Source organism: Hypomesus transpacificus, chromosome 11 (genome assembly GCF_021917145.1).
Source record: "Hypomesus transpacificus isolate Combined female chromosome 11, fHypTra1, whole genome shotgun sequence".
Taxonomy (NCBI): domain Eukaryota; kingdom Metazoa; phylum Chordata; class Actinopteri; order Osmeriformes; family Osmeridae; genus Hypomesus; species Hypomesus transpacificus.
In genome coordinates, this window is record NC_061070.1 from 16,635,451 (window position 1) to 16,658,642 (window position 23,192).

The 23,192-nt window shown below is 50.0% G+C and overlaps 1 protein-coding gene across 2 annotated transcripts; it reads right to left on the reverse strand.

Moving 5' to 3' along the window:
• Positions 1-451: 451 nt before the first annotated feature.
• Positions 452-23,162, reverse strand: LOC124474143. 2 transcript variants are annotated; one of them, XM_047030054.1, is made up of 21 exons: positions 22,940-23,162; positions 22,690-22,759; positions 22,395-22,511; positions 22,181-22,297; positions 21,348-21,445; positions 19,996-20,105; positions 19,752-19,894; positions 18,947-19,115; positions 18,489-18,626; positions 18,085-18,260; positions 17,705-17,770; positions 17,549-17,608; positions 11,264-11,383; positions 11,054-11,105; positions 10,750-10,887; positions 8,703-8,785; positions 7,532-7,626; positions 5,415-5,468; positions 4,888-5,292; positions 4,160-4,244; positions 452-3,325 (listed from the first exon to the last, which is right to left on the reverse strand). In XM_047030054.1, the coding sequence occupies exons 1-21, from the start codon at positions 22,984-22,986 to the stop codon at positions 962-964; spliced, it is 4,707 nt and encodes a 1,568-aa protein (XP_046886010.1). In that variant the 5' UTR covers positions 22,987-23,162; the 3' UTR covers positions 452-961. The 2 variants fall into 2 exon arrangements, with proteins under 2 accessions (XP_046886010.1, XP_046886009.1); XM_047030053.1 differs by having other exon boundaries at positions 4,160-4,247.
• Between the last annotated feature and the right edge of the window lie 30 nt (positions 23,163-23,192).

Consider the following 23,192-nt stretch of genomic DNA (forward strand, 5'->3'; position numbering starts at 1 on the left):
ATCTGACGTCCTAAAGTAGCAACGATGGAGGATCAACTTGACCCACAATGCTTAGCGTGTGTCTTAGCGCTGGCTAGGGGAGAGAGAGCGAGAGCGAGAGCGCTGGCTAGGGGAGAGCCAGGAGTGGAATACTGATCCACACAGGGTCTTTCAGACAGGTACAGCCATGTCTGGAGGGACAAGAGGCCCGAAACTGACAAATAACACTGCAGATCGACAGAGAGGGAGAGAGAGACCGAATGAACAAGTGAGAGGGGTAGAGGAGTGGAGGGGAAGGGAGCAGGCGTTAAGATGGGCAGAGAGAGAGAGAGAGAGAGAGAGAGAGAGAGAGAGAACCACTCCAGCTGCATGCTAAACCAAAAGCCAAGAGAGGGATACAACATACAATCACCACAACTTTTATTACTTCATTTTTTAATAATACTTGATGACATTACATTTTATTGGGTTTGTTTTTAAATAAAATAAGTGTAATCTCTCTAAAATGTCTAAGACACATGTATGAACATCACATAAAATAACTGATTGTGCTGGTTTAGCATCCAATAAACACGTTGAAGTGATAATGTATCATACTTAAAAACTGTGCAACGTGTAAAAAAAGGGAAAAACAAACCGAGGTAGAAGGAGCCGTGAAGAACAGTGTTTACAGTGCAAAAGCTTGGTCAAATACATATATCGGATCAAACCTGTGATCATATGTGTGACAATGATCTTAAAACCACATATATATTACGTATAAACCACATATATATTACGTTTAAACCACATATATATTACGTTTCTATATATAAATACATAGAGGCTTGCATATCTGCATAGAGCAGCCTGTCCTGTTCTAATTGCAGAGATCATTCCCTGTGTTGCCGAGATCATTCCCTGTGTTGATTAAGGTGCAGTGGAGCACGCCTGGTTCTGGCGTACTGGCTGCACTGTTCATTATTGCCTGTCTGGTCGGCGATCAGACGTCTGACAAATGATTAATCAGGCAGGCAGCCTCAGCGGAGCAGCCCAAAGTTAATTTCCACACTTCAGCCTGCAGAGATGAATTAGAGGCCCGACCAGAGGAGGCAGAGGCCTCCGTCTCCGTGTGACCCCTCACCCCCGGCCGGGCCCAGATGACGTCCAGCCTCCTCGCTCTGCCCTGGGGCCCGTTCCCGCCGTCGCGCACCAGCACGCAACGTATCTGGGAGCGCCGGCGTAGCGTCAGATCCTGGAACTGCGGCCGGAGGGGGGCCAGACGGAGGGAGCGGGGCGGGGGGTGGAACACCCCGTCCTCCTGCAGCAGGGCCAGGTGTGTGTCCGTGAGGAGGAGCTGGGCTCGGGGCTGGGCCCGCGGCTGGGGGCTCACGCAGACCCCCACGCTGGTGTACAGCAGCAGGCACACCTCCCCCAGGCTGGGACGCCCCTCATCCATGTTCCCGTGGAGCAGGTACACCAGGTCAGCTAGGCTCTTCTGGAACTGGCAGCACACACGCAGCCCCGCGTCCAGCAGCAGGTCAGGGACGTGAGCTCCCCAGGCCAGGGAGAGCCCCGGCAGGTCCCCCTGGAGGAGAGGGTGGCGAAGGGCCTGGACGTCCCCAGGACGGACCGCCCCCAGCAGGGTGCGGCACAGCTCCTGGGTTAGCCTGGGGCTGAGGGTGTGGAGGCTGAGGAGGCTGTCCTCGGTGAGCCCCAGCAGCCTCACGCTCTGGCCCGCGAAGCCCACCTGCACCTCCCTTAGCTGGAGCAGAGGCAGCTGGTGGAACAGGGCCAGGGGAGCGTGGTCAGAGGTCAGGGTGTACAGGGCCGACTCCAGGAGGATGAGGAGGGCTGGCTGAGGGAGGGGCTGGCTGCACGTGGCCGCGCTGAGCCAGTAGAGGGCCAGGATCTTCTGAGAGCTGAGGAGCGATGCTGGGAGGGCAGACTGGAGGTGGGTCACCAGGCTGGGCAGGGGGAGGGACCGGAGCTGCAGCAAGTTGGCAGAGAAGTCCACCAGGCTCTGATAAAACACGGGAACACCCTCACTCTCCTGGGCCAGCACAGAGCCCTGCTGGACCAACACAGAACCTTCCTGGGTCACCACAGAACCTTCCTGGGCTACCACAGAACCTTCCTGGGCTACCACAGAACCTTCCTGGGCTACCACAGGGGTTAAGCCTGTGTTCTCCTCTTCAAGTGAGGGTGAGTCCTGGTCTTTAGTTCCGTAGGTGCCTTGCGGTTCTTCAATCTCAGTTCCCTCACACTGTTTACATTCGGGTTGTTTGTGTGATTCTTCGGGAGCTCGATCGCTGTCCTGATCCTGTGACGGGTCCAGCTCCTGGAGAGTGGCCTTCTGCTGTCCTTCCCCTGCAGTGCTGGGGTGCTGTGGGGGGTCTGTAGCCTCGGCTGGGGTCTGGCCAGGGGGGGCCGGGGGCAGAGAGAGGCCTGGAGTCTGGGCTGGGGGCAGACAGAGGGCTGGGGGACTTTGAAGACCCAGAACTGACTCTACAGGCTGAAGATCCTGGTTGAGTTCCAACGGTAGCTCCTTCACCAAGGAGAACACCATACTGTCTCTGACCAGGGAGAACACCTGGCTTTCTTTGACTAGAGAGAAGACCTGACTGTCCTTGACCACCGACATGGCCTGGCTGTCCAGCAGCAGAGACACCACCTGACTGGACCAGCTGGACCGGGCTGGACAGCCACGCAGAAACCTCCCCGCGTCCTGGAACACCCACGACACCCTGCTGACCAGAGAGCCCAGCCCGGAGGCCTGCTCCCTGTCTAGCACCTCCTCTGCCTGGGACTGTGTCTCGCAGCCCCCCTGCCCCTCCACCACCGGCCTGGATCCATCCATCACAGCCAGGCTGAACCGACCCTCCAGGGCGGCTTCCTCCGATGAACCAGGCCCAGCCTGACGTGTCTGCTGCGGATCTGCGGAGAGCAGAGCGTCGGCGTGTGGAAGGCCGGTTATATGCGCGGTTCCCGCCGCGCCCCGCAGGAGGGTCGAGTCGTCTAATGAGCTCCCCTCTGAGCCCGGCGAACCCTCTGAGCCGTCAGCCAGGACGCCCTGCCTCTCGTTAGCGTGCCCCTCCGGCCCCGCCACGCATCCATCACCCCTGCCCGGGACAGGCTCCTGGCGGAGGCAGCCTTCCCCTGGACTGTCCTCGTCCTCGTCCCCAGACCCAGCCCCAGCCTCTCCCCCAGCCCGCCCGTCTGCCACCATCTCTGGCCCTGATTCGTGAGACGAGTCCCTCTCCAGCTCCAGGGCGTCCCTGGTGCTTACCCCTCGCTGACGGACGTCTCCTCTGCTCGGGGCCGAGCGAGGGGGGAAGACGAGGCGGGTCCGCAGTATGACCTCATTCTGGTGAAGGGGGGGGAGAGAGACAAGAGAGAGAAATATATATATATAGAGAGAGAGAGACATATAGAGAAATACATTTAGAGAGACCGAGAGAGAGACAGAGAGAGACAGAGAGAACAGATTCAAGTGTTTACACATATAGTAAATGACTTACATCCACCATCCTGGTTACTGCCCCAAAAACAATGACTGATGGACCGCTTTTATTACAAAGGGACACACAGACGTATTTTCCCCCCAAACATAAACACCCAAATGCAGTCAGGAGCAGAGAGAGGAGAGCACGAGAGTCTGGAAGTGGCCCTGTGCTTTTACTGAAGCTTTGTCCTGCTAGGTGGTCAATGCCTGCAGGACAGTGTTACAGGGCTGAAATATGTGCATCATAAACAAACAGCACGAGCCAGGGGAGAGGCATTTCATGGTTCATAAAAACCTGTATTAGCTCTGCCTGGGCAGGGAGAACACTCATTATGGCACTAGCTTCACCTTGGTGCAGAGAGAGAGAGAGGACGGCCAGATACGCTTGATCTACAGCAGGCACAGAGGGCACACAAACACTCCAGTAGTCTTATCCAAATATACATCAATTAGCAACACAGCCCTGCTTGGCTCATGCTGCACGGTCATGCTGCTGGAAGGTTAGCCCTCATTAAATGACCTCCTGATACATGAGGAGCACACTTCCTCTGTTATTCTGCCCCCAGCTTGTGTATGAGGACGGACCAGTGCATTCATATTACATACCCACGTGTATGCATGCAGGGCTAGCTGAGTGTGAGTGTGTGTGTGTGTGTGTGTGTGTGTGTGTGTGTGTGTGTGTGAGAGTGTGTGTACCGTGATGGGGCAGCTCCCTGGTGAGACATAGGGCACAGTGAGCCTGGGTAGTCTGGATCTGTTCACGGCTGACGGGCTGTCCATCCTGCTGGACCACAGGAAGTCAGAAACCCTGACTGATATGACACATCTGTTATTCTACCCAGAAAAACAAACACATTTCAACCCAATGATGTTTCTACAAAGAGGCCAGACAGCAGAGAAAACTAATACATACTTCTAATACATGCTGCCAGGCTCTTTGTTTTCAAAAGCTATTTGATTAATTTGCCGTGGCGTGACACTTGAGACTTGAAACTGTTTGCAGGCATAAGACCCAACCACACACGCCCTTCCCCCCCTTCACTAAACCATGTATTAGATTTGAATAGCAAACAACCCAAAAGACTGTAAGATACGAGCCACTCAACTAGCAGTGGAATCTGAATCTGCATGTAGATTTGAGGATTTACATCCAGTGCAGGTGCTCATGGGGACGGAGGGAAACGACACATACAGATCGTGAAGATCTGTGACAGGAAACGGCAGCTGTGGAGGGCTTGATGTGGACCAGCTGACAGACTGAGGAGGCATCCAGCCCTCCACAGCCACTCAGAGCAGAGGGAGAGGCTTCTCTGGACCCTTGAAGGTTTTCTATTGGTCACGTTGGTGCTGGGGCGGGGCCAGACACAGTGTGTGTGTGTGTGGGGTCATGGTAAGTGTGTGTGTTTGTGTGTGTGTTTACTAACCACACAGAGGCTGTTCTGATGTTCCGGGCGTGGACCCCAGGTCGTGCTGACTGCAGCTTCCTCCGGTCCTCTCTCCTCTCCTTAGTTCCGGGGTCATCGTGACCTACGACCCTGCTGGCCTCCTTCCCCCCAGCCTCCCTGCTGGCCTCCTTCCCCCCAGCCTCTCCTCCCTCACCCTCCGCCTCTTCTCCTCTCCTCTCCTCATCGCAGGTGTCCAGGCATCCCTCGCTCGGTTCCTCCTCCCCTTGCTGTCCGACGCCAGGCTCCGCCCCTTTAGGTTCTGGCTCCACCCCCTCACTTTGCCGATCCACCTCCTTGCTCCCAGGCCCCACTTCCTCAATCCCTGGCTCCACCTCCTCGTATACTGGCCCCACCCCCTCGGTCTGTGGCTCCGCCTCTTGCTTCCTGGACACACCAGTCCAACACACACACCATCACCACTGTCATTTCAATGGAGAATACATCTAACCTGGAGCAAGCACACAGCTGCTGCCACAGAATGATAAAACCGGCCTGTCTCCACATACCGACGATTTTCCAACTTCTTCAGTTTTTCTTGTTGCCGTTTCTCAAACTCCAACCTAGAACACAGGGAGATGATTACAACCCATCCAAGATGTCAGGAGGGGAAGAAAAATAACAGTATAAAAGAAAAACAAATCTGGACAATCAAATCATAGCTTTTACAGCACATGAAGCACACAGGAGGTCGATCAGCAGTAACGGGAGCCCGCCTCCGAGTGGGGAGCTAGCTGGCAGACTGACATCAGAGCACTCTCCAGCTAGCACCACAGCCCTCAGCCCCTCACACCTAATCACAGCCTGTCTCCTGCCCTGCTCCCACACCAGCCCAGGTCTCCTGGTCAGACAGACCGAGCAGAGAAGAGGCGCTTGTCAGTAGAGGAACAGGAGAGCTGCGGAGGCCATTAAATAGGCGTGGGTCAGATAATCCGGAGCCTTCCACCAGGAGCGGGAGAAACAGGCCGGGGTTGACCTTGATGGGCCTCTTACGCCGTAAATCTGATGGGGTCTGGCCCAAAACATACAGTAGTTGAAGGCCTAAATGATTGTTTCTTGTTTCTTCTTCCAAACACACACACACACACACACACTGTTGTAACTTTGGATGGGAGCTACACCCACACCAAACCCCTCACTCACACAGCTGTGCTCATTATCCATTTCCACTTTACCGAAGCAGGCAGAATTCAGCCGCTTCTACAGATATGAAATGATAGAAGATCCAATTAATTCCTCTCGGTTTCGCTGATCAAATTGGGCAGACAGAAACGGCGGTCCAGAGCCGGCTTGGATTAGCAGGATCTGTCTAGCATCCAGAAAAGATGGCTTCACGCCCTCTCCGTGCAGTGAAGGGCTCGCAGATGAGCTCACATCTCAAGTGAGTTCTCTGATTAAGGTCAGAGGGTTTATGCCACAAGGTGGATTAACGCAAAACAATTGGTCCAGCTTCAAGACAGACTGGTGTGCTCGACTCCGGAGATCTGTAGGGTTGTTTGATGAATGCTTGTGAGCGTATGTACGTGTGTGTGCGCTGGCTGTTTGTTGTCAGCCTGATGTCTGTGGGTTAGGGCCATTCGTTAGCGATGTGTTGGCAGAGTCAAACCTCGACTGCTCTGAGGGCACACGCCGTGACATCTGATGGTTTAGAGAAGCCTTCTCAGCCAAACAACATTTTCAATCTCCTCAACTTGTAGGACATCAATCCAGGCCTCCATCTTCTCCCCCTGCAATTCCATCTCCCAACCTCAGTTTCCACTCCATCTCACGCCCCCCTCTCCAACTCCCTGTCCAACTCCTCTCTGTAGTCTCCCCTCCCTCTCACGCCCCCCCTTTTCCAACTCCCACGCTGTAGTCTCTCGACAGCAGGAGTGCTGCTGTTTGGGGCCGCTGTCTTCTCTATGAGATGACAAGCTGGCAGGATAGGAGATCTCGCTGTAAAACACCAGCCTATCAGCTGCAGGATAGGAGATCTCGCTGTAAAACACCAGCCAACCAGCTGCAGGATGGTAGATCTCGCTGTAAAACACCAGCCTATCAGCTGCAGGATGGGAGATCTCGCTGTAAAACACCAGCCTATCAGCTGCAGGATGGGAGATCTCGCTGTAAAACAACAGCCTATCAGCTGCAGGATGGGAGATCTCTCTGTAAAACACCAGCCTATCAGCTGGAGGATGGGAGATCTCGCAGTAAAACACCAGCCTATCAGCTGCAGGATGGGAGATCTCGCTGTAAAACACCAGCCTATCAGCTGCAGGATGGGAGATCTCGCTGTAAAACACCAGCCTATCAGCTGCAGGATGGGAGATCTCGCTGTAAAACACCAGCCTATCAGCTGCAGGATGGGAGATCTTGCTGTAAAACACCAGCCTATCAGCTGCAGCTGGGCCTGAGCCCACCTCTGCTGGCTCGTTACAGAGGAGCTTCCCGCGCTCCCTAAGCCAGACAAACACAATGTGTGAGCAGACAGCCCTCAGGTGGATGGGGAAAACCTGAAGTTGGTATAACTGAAAAGAACCTCCCCCCAGTCTCCTCCTATGGTTCTCCTCTGGGGGCGCTTGGTCTGAGTGAGGGGGCGGCGCAGAGGACGGAGGCTCAGGTGTGGCAGTGTGTGAGGATCACTCACCCTGGGTAGAGGAGCATGGCCTTGGCCAGGCTCTCAGAGGCTCTGGAGAGGTCTGGCACAGAGACACACAGCCTGGAACAGGACAGGAGGCCGCTCTGGAGGAGAAACCAAACACAGCAATCTGATCTCCACATCCACATAGGAGTTAGGACAGAGAGGATGGCAGCTGTGTCATGAAAACAGAGACTGATGAAAGTCATCACCACTCCAGGCTAATGAGGGTTGTTTATGCAGCATGACCCAGGTGGCTGTAGAGACCCCTCAGGAAGATTACACACCTGGGACATGCCTTACAAACGGTTGGGGTAAATCATTAATGCATTCTTCCACTGAATCTGAAAATTAATTGTAAAGGATGGGGACTTGAAACTCCTACGAACATTGAAAAGCGTTTGGCTGTTGCTGCATGTGTAATCTTTCAACACTGAGCAAAACAAATACGAACAAATCTTACGTGAGTGCTCTGTACAGATCTCAGTCCTCAGATGCAGGGAGTCTAACTGCAAGTTTATAGCCCAACAAAACGAAATCATCGACCATTGAGTGCAGCTGAATATAAAAAAACATCCTGATCGAAAAAGCACTCCAGTAATAGGAGCATAACCTATTTAACAAAAATAAATGGAATCCAAACTATTGACAGGAATGGTGTCATGCAATACCCGGCTAATCAAACTGATTTATTGGGTGAGTTTGAAAAGCTACACATATGAAGTGTAGGATTCCCTGTGGTGGTAAACAGAGGGCTTCTAAATTTACATACAGACTCGACAGTCTGGAAACGTTCCCTAACCCGCTACACCAGCCTCAGCCAAAAAACAATCAGGTACGCAAGCGTTTTGGACCACCACCCGAGATCTCTTCTCTCCTCTGAGTTAAAAGCATCCGTAGGAGGAGAGAGGGGGACCAGGGAATACTGGGAGATATTTACAGAGATAGCCGGGAGGACTCGACACGCATGTCTTTGAAGAGAGATCAGCTTGTTTTATTGTATCACAGACGGCGCAGCTATAATTATGACTCAAGGAAGAATTGCAAAGAACTTCCTCACTAAAGTATTTATTAAATAAGATATGCAGGAGGAACAGAGGAAACAGACTGACTCCAGGACTCAAAGCCAGATCTCCGGGTGTAAACGGGGTTAGTGGAAGTGGTGTGGTGTGAGGGGTACCTTGCGTTGCTCTCTGAGCTGGGCCGCTTCACTGGGATGGTTGAAGCGGAACAAGGAGGCCCTGCCGAGCTGCACCACAGCACCTGGAGCAGGTCCACACACAGGGAGAAGTCAGAGGCTGGCGATGGAACATCACTGGAGGGGCAGAGGCTTCCTGGCTCATGTGCATCAAACCCTGACAGCCCAGCAGTGAACACACACTCACTGTGTGTGGGCACAGACGAGCTCTGTGCGAGCTCTGTGCGAGAGAGAGAGCGAGCGAGAGAGAGCGAGAAGGAGAGAGAGATGTGCAGCACTGATGTTTACAGGGCCCAAAAATCTGTGTCCAAGCCTTTCAACAGAAATTGGGGACAGACTCTTTCAGACCAGTCACCCCCCCACCCCCTCTCTCTAACCCCCTTATCCCCTCTTCTCTCGCCCCCCACCAATCTCTGCTCCAACAGGGGGGGGAAGTAGGCCTTTTCTCAGATTGTTGGAGCCATTTCTGAGCTCTCCACCGGGCATACCTGACAGCTAAACCTGGATAGTCTCATTCCATTTCTCAATCTCTTGCCACTGTTAAGTGAATACACTGCCGAGAAGTACATAATCGCTCCAGCGAGATTGCCACCGCCATTGCCCAAAAATGAGGATGACTTACCACATAACGCGGCTGGTGGAAACCCTGGAAGTCTTGTAAAGCTATAGAAAAAGTCTGACACTCTCTCACTCATCTACCACACACCCCAGGATTTTCTTTGGGTCTCCTCTCCCGCTTCCCTTCTCCCTCTCCTGAGCAGCAAATCCTAATCTTGCTGCTATTAATGACTTCTGACGAGTGACAAAAAGCCCGGGAGTGCATTCTGGGATAGATTGAGGTTGCACCAGGCCTGGAAATCGTTTATTTACTATGTTTATTTACTACGTTTACTATCGTTTGTTCAAAGAAAATGGCTCCAGATGACTCCGTTTCGGAGGGGGATATCGGCTAAATTGAAATGGTTGGGGAGAGGAGTGGCCTGGCCCCTTTGATGTGTGGCACACTGTGCTGGTCTTATCTCGCCGGCGGCGGAGTAGCGGGGCATTTGCGGCCAGAGAGAGCGAGGGAGAGAGAGAGAGAGAGAGAGTGCTCTCCCAACCCTGGAGGACGGAGGAATTTTCTCTCCCCCTGTCTGTGTCGAAGTTTCAGCTCCGCTCCCTCCTCTGAAAGGGTAATCCGCCATCCCACTTCAACCCCGCCAGCCCTATCAGCTCCATCTGCCAATTAGGTGGAGGACCAGGGGCTTTGTCTGAGACTTTGTCCGGGGCCTCTCGCCCTGCAAAATGTTTAGTGAGAGACTTGGCATCTGCCCTGCGGAGAGTAGGCTCCACACGCCCACCCCAGCTCTGAGAACACACACACGGTCACGCCATCGACGGAGAGACAGGAATCTAAAGAGGATTCTGTGAGGCGCGCTGAAAGGCAGCGATCACATCAACCCTAATTAAACGGGAGCAGCGGTGGTTGCCGTGCCACCCACTGGCTGGCTGGATGTGCTTCTTCAGGAGAGGAGGACATTTGCATGAGAACATTGAAGGAAATGCAACACTCATTGGTCGATTGTGCACCTGATGTAGTGTGATTTATGCACGATTTGTTTACGGGGGATTAGGATGAACCGTGAAGGACCATGAAGGCTTCCCTGCAGTACTACAGTAACAGGCCTCTCTTGTGTACCGTCACAGCATTCATTCTCAAAGAGTTAAATACCACTGAATCCATCTTGGGTCATACAAACACTGCAACGCCAGTTACCCTGGGTAAGATGTTAATTACCCCGGGTGAGATGATAGTTACCCTGGGTGAGGTGATAGTTACCCTGGGTGAGATGTTAGTTACCCTGTGTGAGGTGATAGTTACCCTGGGTGAGGTGATCGTTACCCTGGGTGAGGTGATAGTTACCCTGTGTGAGGTGATAGTTACCCTGGGTGAGGTGATAGTTACCCTGTGTGAGGTGATAGTTGCCCTGGGTGAGGTGATAGTTACCCTGGGTGAGGTGATAGTTACCCTGGGTGAGGTGATAGTTACCCTGGGTGAGGTGGCAGGGCTGATGGATCTCCACTCCGTTGACTGAGCACCATGCACCAGGGCTGGGGACCAGAGTGACTGTCCCTGCACAGTTCTCAAACACACAGTGATCGCTCTGGAGCCCAGGACCATGGAGCACTGAGAGAGGGAGAGCAGGTTAGAGGGAGAGGCAGAGAGACATAGAAAGAGAGGGGGCAGAGAGAGGAAAAGAGCCTCAATCTCTAGAATGACTAAGTGCTCCTTTCACACTGTGCTGCACTATAGACAGCCAGGCTGAGCCAATACCTTCATCCCCCTGACTCACCAATATCCTGATTGGATGATGCCTCATCTTGACCAACCAGAGTTCTTCCCTCCTGCAATGAGAGTGCCATCAGAGAGGGCCAGGCTGGACGACAGGATGTAACCACAGGGATGAATTGCTATGGATTTTCTAGATTTAATAACAGCGGCGTCTTGGCGCTTATGTGTTTGTATTGATTCCGGAGGCGTCCGTACGGGCCTCGCTCCTCACTTTCAGATGATAGAGGATGATGCCTGTGCTCAGGAGGTCCTCGTCAATGCCTATGAGGTGAGGCAGAGCCGAGTCCAGCACCACCCCACTCCCCTCCTTCCTCAGGGCCAGGGTCTCCTCCTGAAGGGGACACACACAGAGAAATCACCCTCCTCTCACAGCCTAGCACACAGATATAAAACATAAAACCGCTGACAGACATTTAATAGCAAACAGCAAGAAAAGTGAATTCTTTATGAGTGCTCTTCCTTGCCCGAAGGCCAAGCTGAATAATAGCAGCTCTCCAACCATGTGTCGCAGCGATAGCAGCAGATTGGCTGAAGGCGAGAGAGGGGTCATAAATCATTCAGATTGCCATGGCTACAGTCAAACTGCGCACGGTGTTCACCAAGCGACGCCGTAGCAACCACGTAGAGGCCTGAGGAGAGGGTGCGTGGCACGCATCATTTGGGTGATTGTTTATAGACATGTCGGTTCTCCAGGGCCATTATAACCCCTGTGACAGTCGAGTTAGTCGATCACGGATCTGGACAACTTCAGCCGGCATCAGCACGGTAAACACATCGCTGGGGACGCTGAAAAGGTCACACAAAGGTCACACAAAGGTCACACAAAGGTCAAAGATTCACTTTTTATGGATGCCATCTCCAGCCTGTTCCATTCATATGAATGAACAGTGCCACACCATACCCTGGTGTACACAGCATGATGTGATATATATGACAACAAGTGGAATATTGGGGGAAATATACATTATTATAAAAACTATTTCATGAACGCACCATTTTCTACCGAGGGAAATTATATTTATTCATACAAAGATTCTATCAGATTATAAATAAAAGGAAGGGTTTAAAGTCCATATTTTACACACAAGTCTGTGATTAATGCTGCCCTATTGCGCTGACATTCAGATTACAGGCCATCGCACCCCAACATTACCAGTCACATCAGAAACTCAGAAGTCAGCCTAAATCAATGTCCACGTGAAAAATCCATTCTGCATCTCCGAAAATCTCTGCTAAATATGTATTAAATGGCATTTCAGCACCTCAACAGGAAGGTGATGAGAGGCAGAAAAATTGCTGTAATCTGTGAAATACATTTTTCCAGCCAAGTTTGGCTCCTGCTCTGATGAGCACCATAGGGTCTACGCTTCACCACACAGCTGACGCTAGAGCATGTGCAACACACTGCCAACCTGAGAGAGTCTCAGAGCTGTGTGTGTGTGTGTGTGTGATAGTGTGTGCGTGTGAGAGAGAGAGTGTGGGAACCATTAACACCTGAAACAAGTCAGGCTAAAATCCTTGCCGGAATGAATTCCACTCGGTTTAAAAGGAATGCAGAATGATCAGAAAGGGAGTGTTTTAACAAAGATCTACCTTGAAAAAACGATATCAGACATGGGAACAAAACAGGAAACCTATTGAAGACCTGTCCCACCCCCACCCCCACTCCTCCCAGGCAGGCCTTGAGAGACACAAGGTTACTGAAACGTACGTTAAGTTAAGCAATTAAAGGATTGCTAACTTCCTGGTGCGGGTTCAAGGCTAACAACCTTTTCTTCTCTAAGCCATGGCCTCTACTCAATGGGTGAGAGAGTGTGTGTGTGTGTGTGAGAGAGAGAGACAGAGTGGGTGTGTGGCCCTGTCAGAAGAATCCGCTGTGTTAAGCTGTGGGACTCACACCTCAAATTGCGACGGATTAGCATAAGTACCTTCCCAAGAGGCCGAGCAGAAAATATCTAACATCCGGAAGATTCAGTCAATACCCTGCGTGATCTAGCTCCCCTCCCCCTCTGCCTCCCCCCTCTGCCTCCCCCTCTGCCTCCCCCTCTGCCTCCCCCTCTGCCTCCCCCTCTACAGAGATGGGTCAAATCCTTTTTTCTAATGAAGAGGGAGAGACATCGACTCTGGCTCTGTACTTAATTAAAGGGATTCTTCACAGACTTCATTAGAGGTGAGGTTCGGTCTGGCCCATTAATGCACTGTGTCACTTTCCACAGACATCAGGACAAGATGAGATTTTTCCCTCTCTCTCTCTCTCGCACACGCGCACACGCACACACGTCTCAAGTATCAGCCATGAACCTAGGCTGCCACAAAACAAGTTGGACTTCTGACTGTGGTGAGAATGTCTCTTGCTCTCCTTCCCTCCCACTCTCCTCTTCTCACTTCCCCTCTCCTCTCCTCACTTCCCCTCTCCTCCCTCTCCTTTTCTCACTACCCCTCTCCTCCCTCTTTCCCTCTCTGCACATCCCCCATGCTTCACTCTGATTGAGGCAGGTGGTGAGAATAATTAACTCTGCCCCAGACAAGCAGCCAGGCTTGGGCAGCGTTTAAGTTCCCATTAAAGCCATCATCTGCAGTTGGGTCGAAATTTTAATGGATTTCTGAGCGCTTCAGCTCCTCATGTTTCCCCTTTTGCTATGCAGAGGAGAGCTGCTCGATAGGCTAACCAATCAGCTCATCCTTCTCCCCCTCCATCTCTCATCCCCCCCCCCCTCTCTCTCCTGGAAGGGTCCACAACAAGCCCGCGTCGATGGCACCCTCTCACCCAAGGAGACGGTTCCCTCCAGAGAAGCTCTGTGGATCCAGGAGACGTCATGTCTCTGGTCAAATTAAGACGTTCTCAGACTCAGACGAGTCCAGTTCTGCTTGTAAGGTTCCTTTGTGGTTACTCGCTTAAAAATATATTTTTATTTTATATATATATATATATAAGTAGTTGAATACTCAATTGTTCGCTGACACGGTGAACGAACCAAGTTTCTGAGCATCAAAGGTCATCTACGATGATGTATCAAGGGTAACTGCTGACAGGGTGTGGTTGTGATAAGGTCATGAGACACAGTAATGATGAAATATGGTGTATAAGTGCTGACTGAACAGAGTAAATGGAGAGTGAACATAGGCAGAACCAGGAAACACACCGTTCTAGATTTCCTCTACACCGTCTGCTGATCCCAGCAAGTTGGAGTCCAGGGAAATACAAACATTACCTTGATCAGAGAGATTGGAAATTCTTTTCAACGCCGTTTCTCCCCAAACACTGAAACAAAGTCTGGTTCCTCCCAGAACGTTTAGTGGAGAAACACTCCCATCGATTTTCATTTGCTATTTCCTGTTCCAACCTTCCTACAGAACACTGAAACATTTATAAAAATCACACATCACCACATTTTTCCAAAGCATCGTTTCGAAATATCAAGACCCACCAGAGATAAAAACTAAGATGGGAAAAATTCTCGTTCTAACAGGGTCTCGGTTTGTGTCAGAACCAGTCAATTTCTGCTTTTTCTCCACCTTCTCTTGCTCCTAGTACCTCATCTTCCTTCCCCAACCCTGCTCTTCCTGACACGTGTCTACGGCTCAGGCTGCTCTTGAACCTGTCTCACATTCATTCCCTTTCTTACGTGCCCTGTAGCCAATCTAAGAAGCCGAGGACGAATACATTTGGATTCCAAATTTGCCTCGGATACAGAATTACAATTCTGTTTAAGCCGTTCTCGGACGACTTGCCGCCTCACAACCTAAACAGCAAATTACTTGAGCTTTCCCTGAGAAACTCATCAAACACGTTTGACTTACAGTCACACGAACGGGGGTCAGGGGGTCGTGCCAGTGTCTGGGTGTGTGCGGACTGCGGACCCGAGGAACAGCAGAGACCAGGAGTCCTGTCCTCACACGACAGGAAGTCCACAGGAAGTACAAAGGAAGTCCACAGGAAGTCCACAGACGAGCTGCGTCGTCTAATTTACCCAAATAAACCAAGTCAACAAAGGTTTGCAGCGTTACAAGTGCCGTGGTAATGTTAGCCCTTTCAGTCTTTAGACATCTCATTAGCTACTGTAGTTCTGGATTTTGAATCGAGCTAAGTGATTTCCTTGGCGACAGACAGGAGGCCGTTGTGTAGACGGAAAGCTGAAAGGGAGGCCGTCTCCTCAGAGCTCACTGCCTCTCCTGCATTCAGCACAGGAAACCAGCATTTTTCATCGGCGCAGAATGCAAATGTACGGGGGATGACAAATGTCAAATCCATAAAGTCATTCATCAAACACTTAGAGTTATGGCAACATCAGTGAGCCAGCCGCTTGCCAGTGGAGTGGCCTTTCAGTCGGGTGTCACGTTGTGTCATGCATCATAACCGCCCTCTTGAAGGGAGACACACAGCCACGATAAGCGCCCCGCTGCTCGGCCCCAGACCCTCCGCCCCAGACCCTCTGCCCCAGAGCCCCCACCCCAAAGCCTCCGCCCCAGACCCTGGTCTGGTAAAAGCATCCGCCTCACTTCACCTCCCCTTCAACACGAAAGCTGAGATTTACAACATGGCTCCTTTAACGAGCGAGCAGGGTGCTCAGGAATGGACTCTCCATGTGCTGCTAATCAAGACCTCTTAATTAGAGGGGGAGGCAGCTTGTAATGAGCTCTCATGTACCATCCTGATTTAGGCTTCATCTGCCACTGCCAGCCTCTCTCTAGGAGTCCCACAGCGAACCACCCACACACTCCAGTCAACAACCAAGTCCTAATAAGCACGCTCTCGATGGGATTCAGGTGTAGGTGGTCGAAGATATTTCATAATCACTTCGTTATGAATTCGCCACAACACGTTATTTGATCATTGTAAATGATCGGTCAGACCCAAGTCTGTCTCCTCATGGATACCTCTCATTCAGGAAATCACACAGCTGTTCCAACTCTCACCTCTGGTAAGGGAACGCTGGTGAGTTGTTTTTCAGATTGGGGTTTAGAACTGTGCAGTCTGTCAACACAGACTGGGTTGAAAGCTACTGTAAAGAATGTCTTCACATTGCATCCATTGAAATTATGATTCTATATAAAAATGCCTTATTGGCTCTGTCCCAAATCAACGAGTGCGTGTTGGGCTGGCTGAGTGAGGCATGCTGGGGGATATATTCTTTAAGGCACATCTCTGCTCTCCTCCGCTCTCCTCTCCTCTGCTCTCCTCTGCTCCTCTCCTCCCTCAGGGGCGAGAGAAGGCACATCTGAAGCTGTCCCTCATTGGCTCTCTCCTTTGTCAAATGTTGACTTCAGGACCGTTAAACCATCTCTAATGGCAGCTGGATATCATTCTCATCCAAATAGCTGGAAAATTAAATATAAATGGCACCTGGGTTGCTACTTTTATTACACTGAGAGTCCAAGTTCTGGATCTCTGAAGAGCTACAGTGACACCTCATGGTCAGATGTGTGAACTGCGAGCAGAGAAATAAAGACATTTGGCCAGCTGAAAATGAACCCGGCTGAAATAGAAATATCACTGAACACATCTACAACCTTGCCACTTGGCCGTTAATGAAGCCATTCATGTAAGAGCTCTAATAACTACTGCTGTGTGTCTGAATAGAGGGCCGATCTCATTAAATCTGTTCAATCCAATTGTCGCGAGATGACCCATCCTGCTCTGCTATTATAGTGGGAGTTACATAAAAAATACTAGATATTGTTTGTCACAAGTCTTCATCCATCCACAATGGCTGTTGAATTAATTGTCCATCACAAATACTGCTCAATATCCTGGTGCAGCCAAATCATTATGTTGAGCAAAAGGCCTTCAGGCAACTAGAACATCATTTAATCCTGAAGTACAAAAGCATTCATCCAAACAAAAGTTTTTATAAGCCCCCTTACTAGTGGTACTTTCAAACAATGACTATGGTATTTGCAAGTAATATTCCTCTACGTTCAGCCACAGAGCAAAGACTGAAGACAAAAACAAAGAGAGGGAACTAGAAAACATGACAACAAAGAGCTACATCAAGTGATTATCCTCAATTACGGCGCTCTGAAAACCAACCAGCTCATTTCCATGTAGCAGTGAGCTGAGAAAACACACTGGGCTTCTGTGAGTCGAGGAAACCCACCGTAAATTGCTCCCAGGATACTTTGGAAGTTTTTAGATTTTTTTCTTCTCCCCCCAAGTTGGCTTCTTCACAGAAAAGCTTCTTCTAACAGAATGGTAAATGACACCAGCCAGCCAAGGACTAAAACATTAAATTCGGCAAATATGTCAAGCTCATGTGGCCTTCTAAGTCTCACGGCAACTGGACAGACGGCTCCTAAGCTCTGACACGGCACAGGGCCATCTGTTCGGCTGGGTCTGGTTAGGGGGGTGTATGTGTGTCTGTCTGGGGAGGAAGGAACAGAGAGAAACCCACACAGACAGACAAGGACCGAGGCAACAAAACAAGTTACGACATCAGCTCTTCAGAAACGCTTTCCGGGAATTACATCAGGAGGTAAAAGACATGGGTAATCACACCTTCAGGATGTTCTGTGTTTCTCCCCACTTGCTCGCCCACTCCTTGGTCAGCTCCAGCACCTACACGAGGGCAGAGAGAGAGCGGGGTTCTGACTTCACGTTTTCCGGAAGGAACGCGCAGCCGTGACGTGGAGGAGACACCGGTGTTGGGCTCACCTTGGCCTCGTTCCGGTGAAGTTTCTTCTCCACTCGGAGTGTGGAGGCCGGGTCCCCTGAGAGGTCCTGAGGACAGACAGACGACCCAGAACATGACCCTCACGTGTTAACAAATGCATGGCTACAAAAAAAGAAGAAAAAAAAGAAACCATCGCCCATAATCTACATTTAGGAAGTACTTCTTTCACAACAGAGTTCTGGACCTCGACTTAATCTCTGAACCTCCCAAGGTGTCTTCAATTTTTTTCTTTCTCTGAGGGTTCAGTTGGTTTAGGTGCAGTTCGATGGGCGTATGTGAATCCCTTTGTGACACTGCACTGCACAACAAAAAAAAGCTGTACACATCCATTTCATTGGCTCTCTCTGCGAGGGGAGCTCACCTGATTGGCCGGTCCCACCATGTCTCTCAGCCGGGCGATCTCCGCCTGCAGCTCCCTAATGACCCGCACGCTCGGGTCCTCGTTCACCATCGGAGAGTTGACGATGTTTTTAGCTCTGTTAGCATAGCGCAGGGTGCTAAGAGTCTCTCCGTAGTTGACATCAGCTGGGGAAAGGGCTGTGAGGACCAATCACACATTCCCACGTAGCACAAAGGTAAGGGTCAAAGGTCATTCCTAAATGAACGTTGACCCACACCTCAACCCCTGACCACCCCCACCCCTAAGGTTACGCAACACTATCACCTCCATCTCCAGGACGTTAGAGGCCACGCTTGGATGGGCTCTGAGACCTTCCCTCAGGGTGGGCCTGGAGTGGTGCTCCCCATCAGAAGGATGTTCTGTACCTGCGATCATGATGGTCTTGGAGTTCCCTCCCAGACTGTCCTTTAGGAGCCACGTCAGAACCGAGTCTCTGTAGGGAACGAACACCAGCTTCCTCTTCCTGGAGGCCTGGGGACCATGTCCACTGTCACTCAGGTCAGCTGGCATCACGTGGCACACAAACACACCAATTAAATAAGTCTTAGTGGGTTCTAACAGTAGGAAGATTCTCGCCTGAAAGATACTTGGAGGGAGGGGGGGCCCAGGAGACAACCTGAAGGGGACGACTCCCTCAGCATTTCAGACTACAACAACAAAGAGCTGGTCCTAGAAATATCATTTAGCAGCACAAGCATGATTTTAATTACATGAGAATTTGAGTTCTAGTGCAGAGGACTGAGGTAAGTGTGCGAGGCGGTAGTTGTGTTATCACACAGAGAACTGAGGTAAGTGTGCGAGGCGGTGGGCAAGTTAGACGCACCCAGTGCTGAGATGACGCTGCCCAGCGTGACGAGGGAGCGGTTGATGTTGGCCCCCTCCTTCAGCCTGGCCCCAGAGGAGCGTGTGGCGTCTGCTCGCTCGCTGCCGGCCAGATCCACCAGGTGGACCTTGCTCACTGTCTCACTCGGCAGGGCAGGGTCAAACCGGGCCTGAGGGCAGAGGGAACACACACACACACGCATACATTAGACAGACACATACACAAAACTGAGGAAGAGACATGTACACACACAAAGATATCATATTCAAGGTGCATTTAGAGCCTGATATGCAGATTTTCTGTGTACATAGAAGCTTGTGTCTCTGTGAGGTCAAGAGGTCATGCAGCGAGGCCTCCCTCTGAGCAGAATATAGCACACAGCCCAGACAGTTAGGAGACAGTAAGGCAAAACATGTACAAACTGGGACTTATGTGATTAACGAACACTTCACCTGCTGAACGTTCTAGTGTATCAAGTGTACTGACCACTGAAGACCCGTTAAGGAAGCAATTCTGTGCATTTCATGTTTGAACATGTCCACTACTGTATTTAAGCTCTCTAAAGAGAGATGTTTCTCACTCATGCTAGCCACTCTGTTGTGGATTGGTGGCATGATCTGACGCTGAACTATTAAAACCGAGTCGACCCTTTTTTCTAATTGTCGTGACTCTTTCTGGCCTGCCTGCTGAGAGGTCCATCCTTACGGTGCCTCGAGACAGACCCTCTCCAACACTTATAATATGGACCTGGCTTTGGAAACAAGACATGGTCATAGTAACGTCAAGTCCGAGTCCTGCTGTGCACCTGAGTAAAGTGGATGGTGAAGATGGCATGGGAGCGGCTGCTGACGTCGTTCATGGCCGTGCACGCCGTGGTGCGCCTGGCGTTCCCCGACGCCATCAGGTCCTCCACCTCGCTGTAGTGATGCACCTGGTGCTGGGACAGGCCTGACGACACACACACACCCCAGCCATCAGCACCGGGCCCAGGGCAGCCACACAGGCCCTGTCGGAGCTCCAGAGACGAGGGGACATTACAGAAGTCTTACCCTGGACGTAAGGCCCATCCTTGGGATGCTCCCTCACCCTCAGGCTGCCCTTCACCATGGTCGTCTTCTGGAGGAGGTCTTGCACTCTCTCGTTGTAGATTTCTATGTAGCTGGTACCATAGGAGGAGAACAAGTATTTTCACAATAAGAGTATTTTTGATAATCATTGTGTAGGGTTGGATGGTGAAGGCTGAGGAACAACTTCTACTTTAATGGCTGCGTTTGGTGATCCGATTGTTTTTGCCACCATTGAGTTCCTGTTTAATGATGGGCATAAAATGATTGCATTTTTAAAAAGCTATTCCCTGATCAAAACCGAACTAAAGCATGACTACACTGAAATCTGCAGATTAAAATGTAACACTTGAAGTGAGAGCTATTATTTCTCCCTCATAGTTTATGCATTGACTGCAAAACTAATTCATAACAAATTACTATTTCCACAATTTAACAAAGAAAGTGGTTGTTAACATGAATTTGAAAGTGAAAGTGATTAGCTTTTTGGAAAACAAATCAACTACATTCTACATTTATTACCTGCACCTATGTTTTATGTTCACAAATTAATCCTGAAATAATTCTACCTGATTAGTTTGCGGAGCTTTTAATGTTTATTAAATTATATTTGTTCTTCCTTGAAAGCTGCATTTAAAAAAAAAAGATTTAAGCACCAAAAGGATTAAACAAGCCAAGTGTTTGTATTCTCTGGTTCTGCATTAGCTTCTGGAGGGAAGGAAAACAAATTAAAATGTGATCCTATTTGGAAATGACCCCGTTCACAAAAGGAACTGAATCTCTTCTTGTCCCGTAGTCTCGAGTCGGCAGAAAATTCCATCAAGGGCTCAAGGTCAGACGTTCATTAAGACAGGACTGTCAGCTAACTGCTCCTAATTCATCATGCAGATGTGAAGAGGCTGGGTGTTAACCTTTGGGGCATCCTGTCCAGGCAGCCTGTCGGGACATAACTGAGGGTCTTGCCAGGAAATTGCAGTGAACTCGCAAAGAGAAACGCCTGTGGTCGACATCAGACTTCTCTGGCCATGTGACAGTCATTACAAGGTGCTCGACACATGCTCCTAACTTCCTTCTGCTGTACAGCTTCCTGTCAGGCGAAAAGGCTATTTAAACAGCTAACGCTAGACCAGTTCATCGTGTATCCATCCTTTATCAGAGACCTATATCTCTCAGAACAGAGAAGCTTGTCCTATATCCTATATCTATCCTACATCCATCTATAGGCCTTTATATATGGATATGGGTCCAGGTCCAGTATTGAGGGCAATCTGCAGCTATATTCTGACACATACATTATGAGGCCTTGTTGGAAACCAACCAATCAGCTGACCCCTTACCTGACCTCCATGAGGAAGGATGTCCCATCAGTCTGGCTGTTTGCAGCTCCTTGACAGAACAAGCCTTCGCAGATCCTCGGGATCAGCCCCACATCGCCCTGTGTCCACAGGAAACACATCACATACATGTGACACTCAGACATCCAATCACCGAAGACAGTCCCAGGAAGCCAGATTCCACCAGAAGAGAATTCAATTTGGTCTCCCTACTTTCTCATAACGCAGCTGAATCTCTCCTCCTCCGCGCACACGAGCGCAGACATGCTAAGACATCCTAATAACATTCCAAACACCAGCTTGTCTGATTTGGAGCCAAACAACAATTCCTGAGTCTGATGGACCCCTTTGTTTAATTACCATCCAGCAGATAGAGAATATGAAGAGGCCTGTATGATTATCAAGCATGTTGACAGTCACCCTCATGATGACCTTGTATAAGTCTCCGGGTAGACAAGAAGAAATCTCATTAGCTGCCTGAGTTTCCAGCGCTGGGGCAAGGTGAGCAGAGCAAGCAGACACTGCTACCCACATCACATGTTCTTATTAGTGGGGAGCAGCTTGTGGATGGAGTGATGGAGGAGAAGAGAGCGCGTCTACTGAGAGGATGCCATTAGTCAGGCGGTAATTTGGAGGAGATTGTGTGTGAGTGTGTGATCTTGAGTGTGAACTGCTTGAGAAAGATAACTACTCCTAAACATTCAACTGACATACAACTGATGGCCCTAATCTGATTTAATAGTCTTCAGAACTGAACTTTGAACTTGTACTTATGCAAACTAAAACAGCACATTCATCACTGAGTTTGAGATGTTTAAAAGGAGCAGTGCCCTTACTGGATTCCCCATCATGGTGTAGGATTTCCCCGAGCCTGTCTGTCCATACGCGAAGACGCAGGCATTATACCCCTCAAACGCAGCTGTCAAAACCTCACTCCCCAAGTCCTGGAACACCTGAAAAAGACAGCAAGTGACAAATACAGAGAGCTTTATGCCCAGAGATGGAGTAGGCATAGAGTGAGAGGGCTCCTCCATCCTGAGACGTTAGTACCTGCTCCTGAGGTACAAAGCTGGCTCCTTTTATATCGGTAGAATCATAAGAGAAATCAAAAGAGAACGTCTTCCCTTCATCTTTTATTTCATCTGCTGGGACGCCTTTGGATATGTGCTGTGAACACGGAAAAAAAAGATAATTGCGGTAGTGGTCTGCCATACTTGGCCCTTCTGATTTGTATCACAGAGATCATGCTGAGAATGTCGTCTCTTGCCGAGAGAATACTGGGTAAAAATTGTCTAGTTGCTCGTAAGTGTAATATTGTGGCCTGCATATTAGATTAGCGAGTCACCTTTGGGTTTAGTATGGAAGTTGAACATCCCTCCATGCGGACGATCACCTTCGCTGACATGTCTTTTTCTCTATTAAAATCAAAGTAGGTAAACCATTCAAGTAATCACGTTCATATAAGGTACAGACTTATCATGAAGATTATGATGCTTTACAAACAAAAACATTAAAACCTATTGAACTAATGCAAATCGAACAATTTGCCAAATAATTTGAACATTTTAAAGCTCACGCGCACACAATGTACAAACCTCTTGTTCAAGGGTCGAACTCGGACAGCTACTCGAATTGACGCCATAGTTTGCCGAAATCACCTTGGAACAATAATTGACTTGATGCTCTTGACTTAAATTATTAAAACCTAAATGCACATTTGTTCTCCTATACCGACAATAATATCTGCTGTTCAAGTTACACTTGAAACATGCGTCTTTCGTCCAACGAGGCCACAAACTTTCTGTACACACCTGTCACCTGTGCATAACATGTCATAACACAAACACG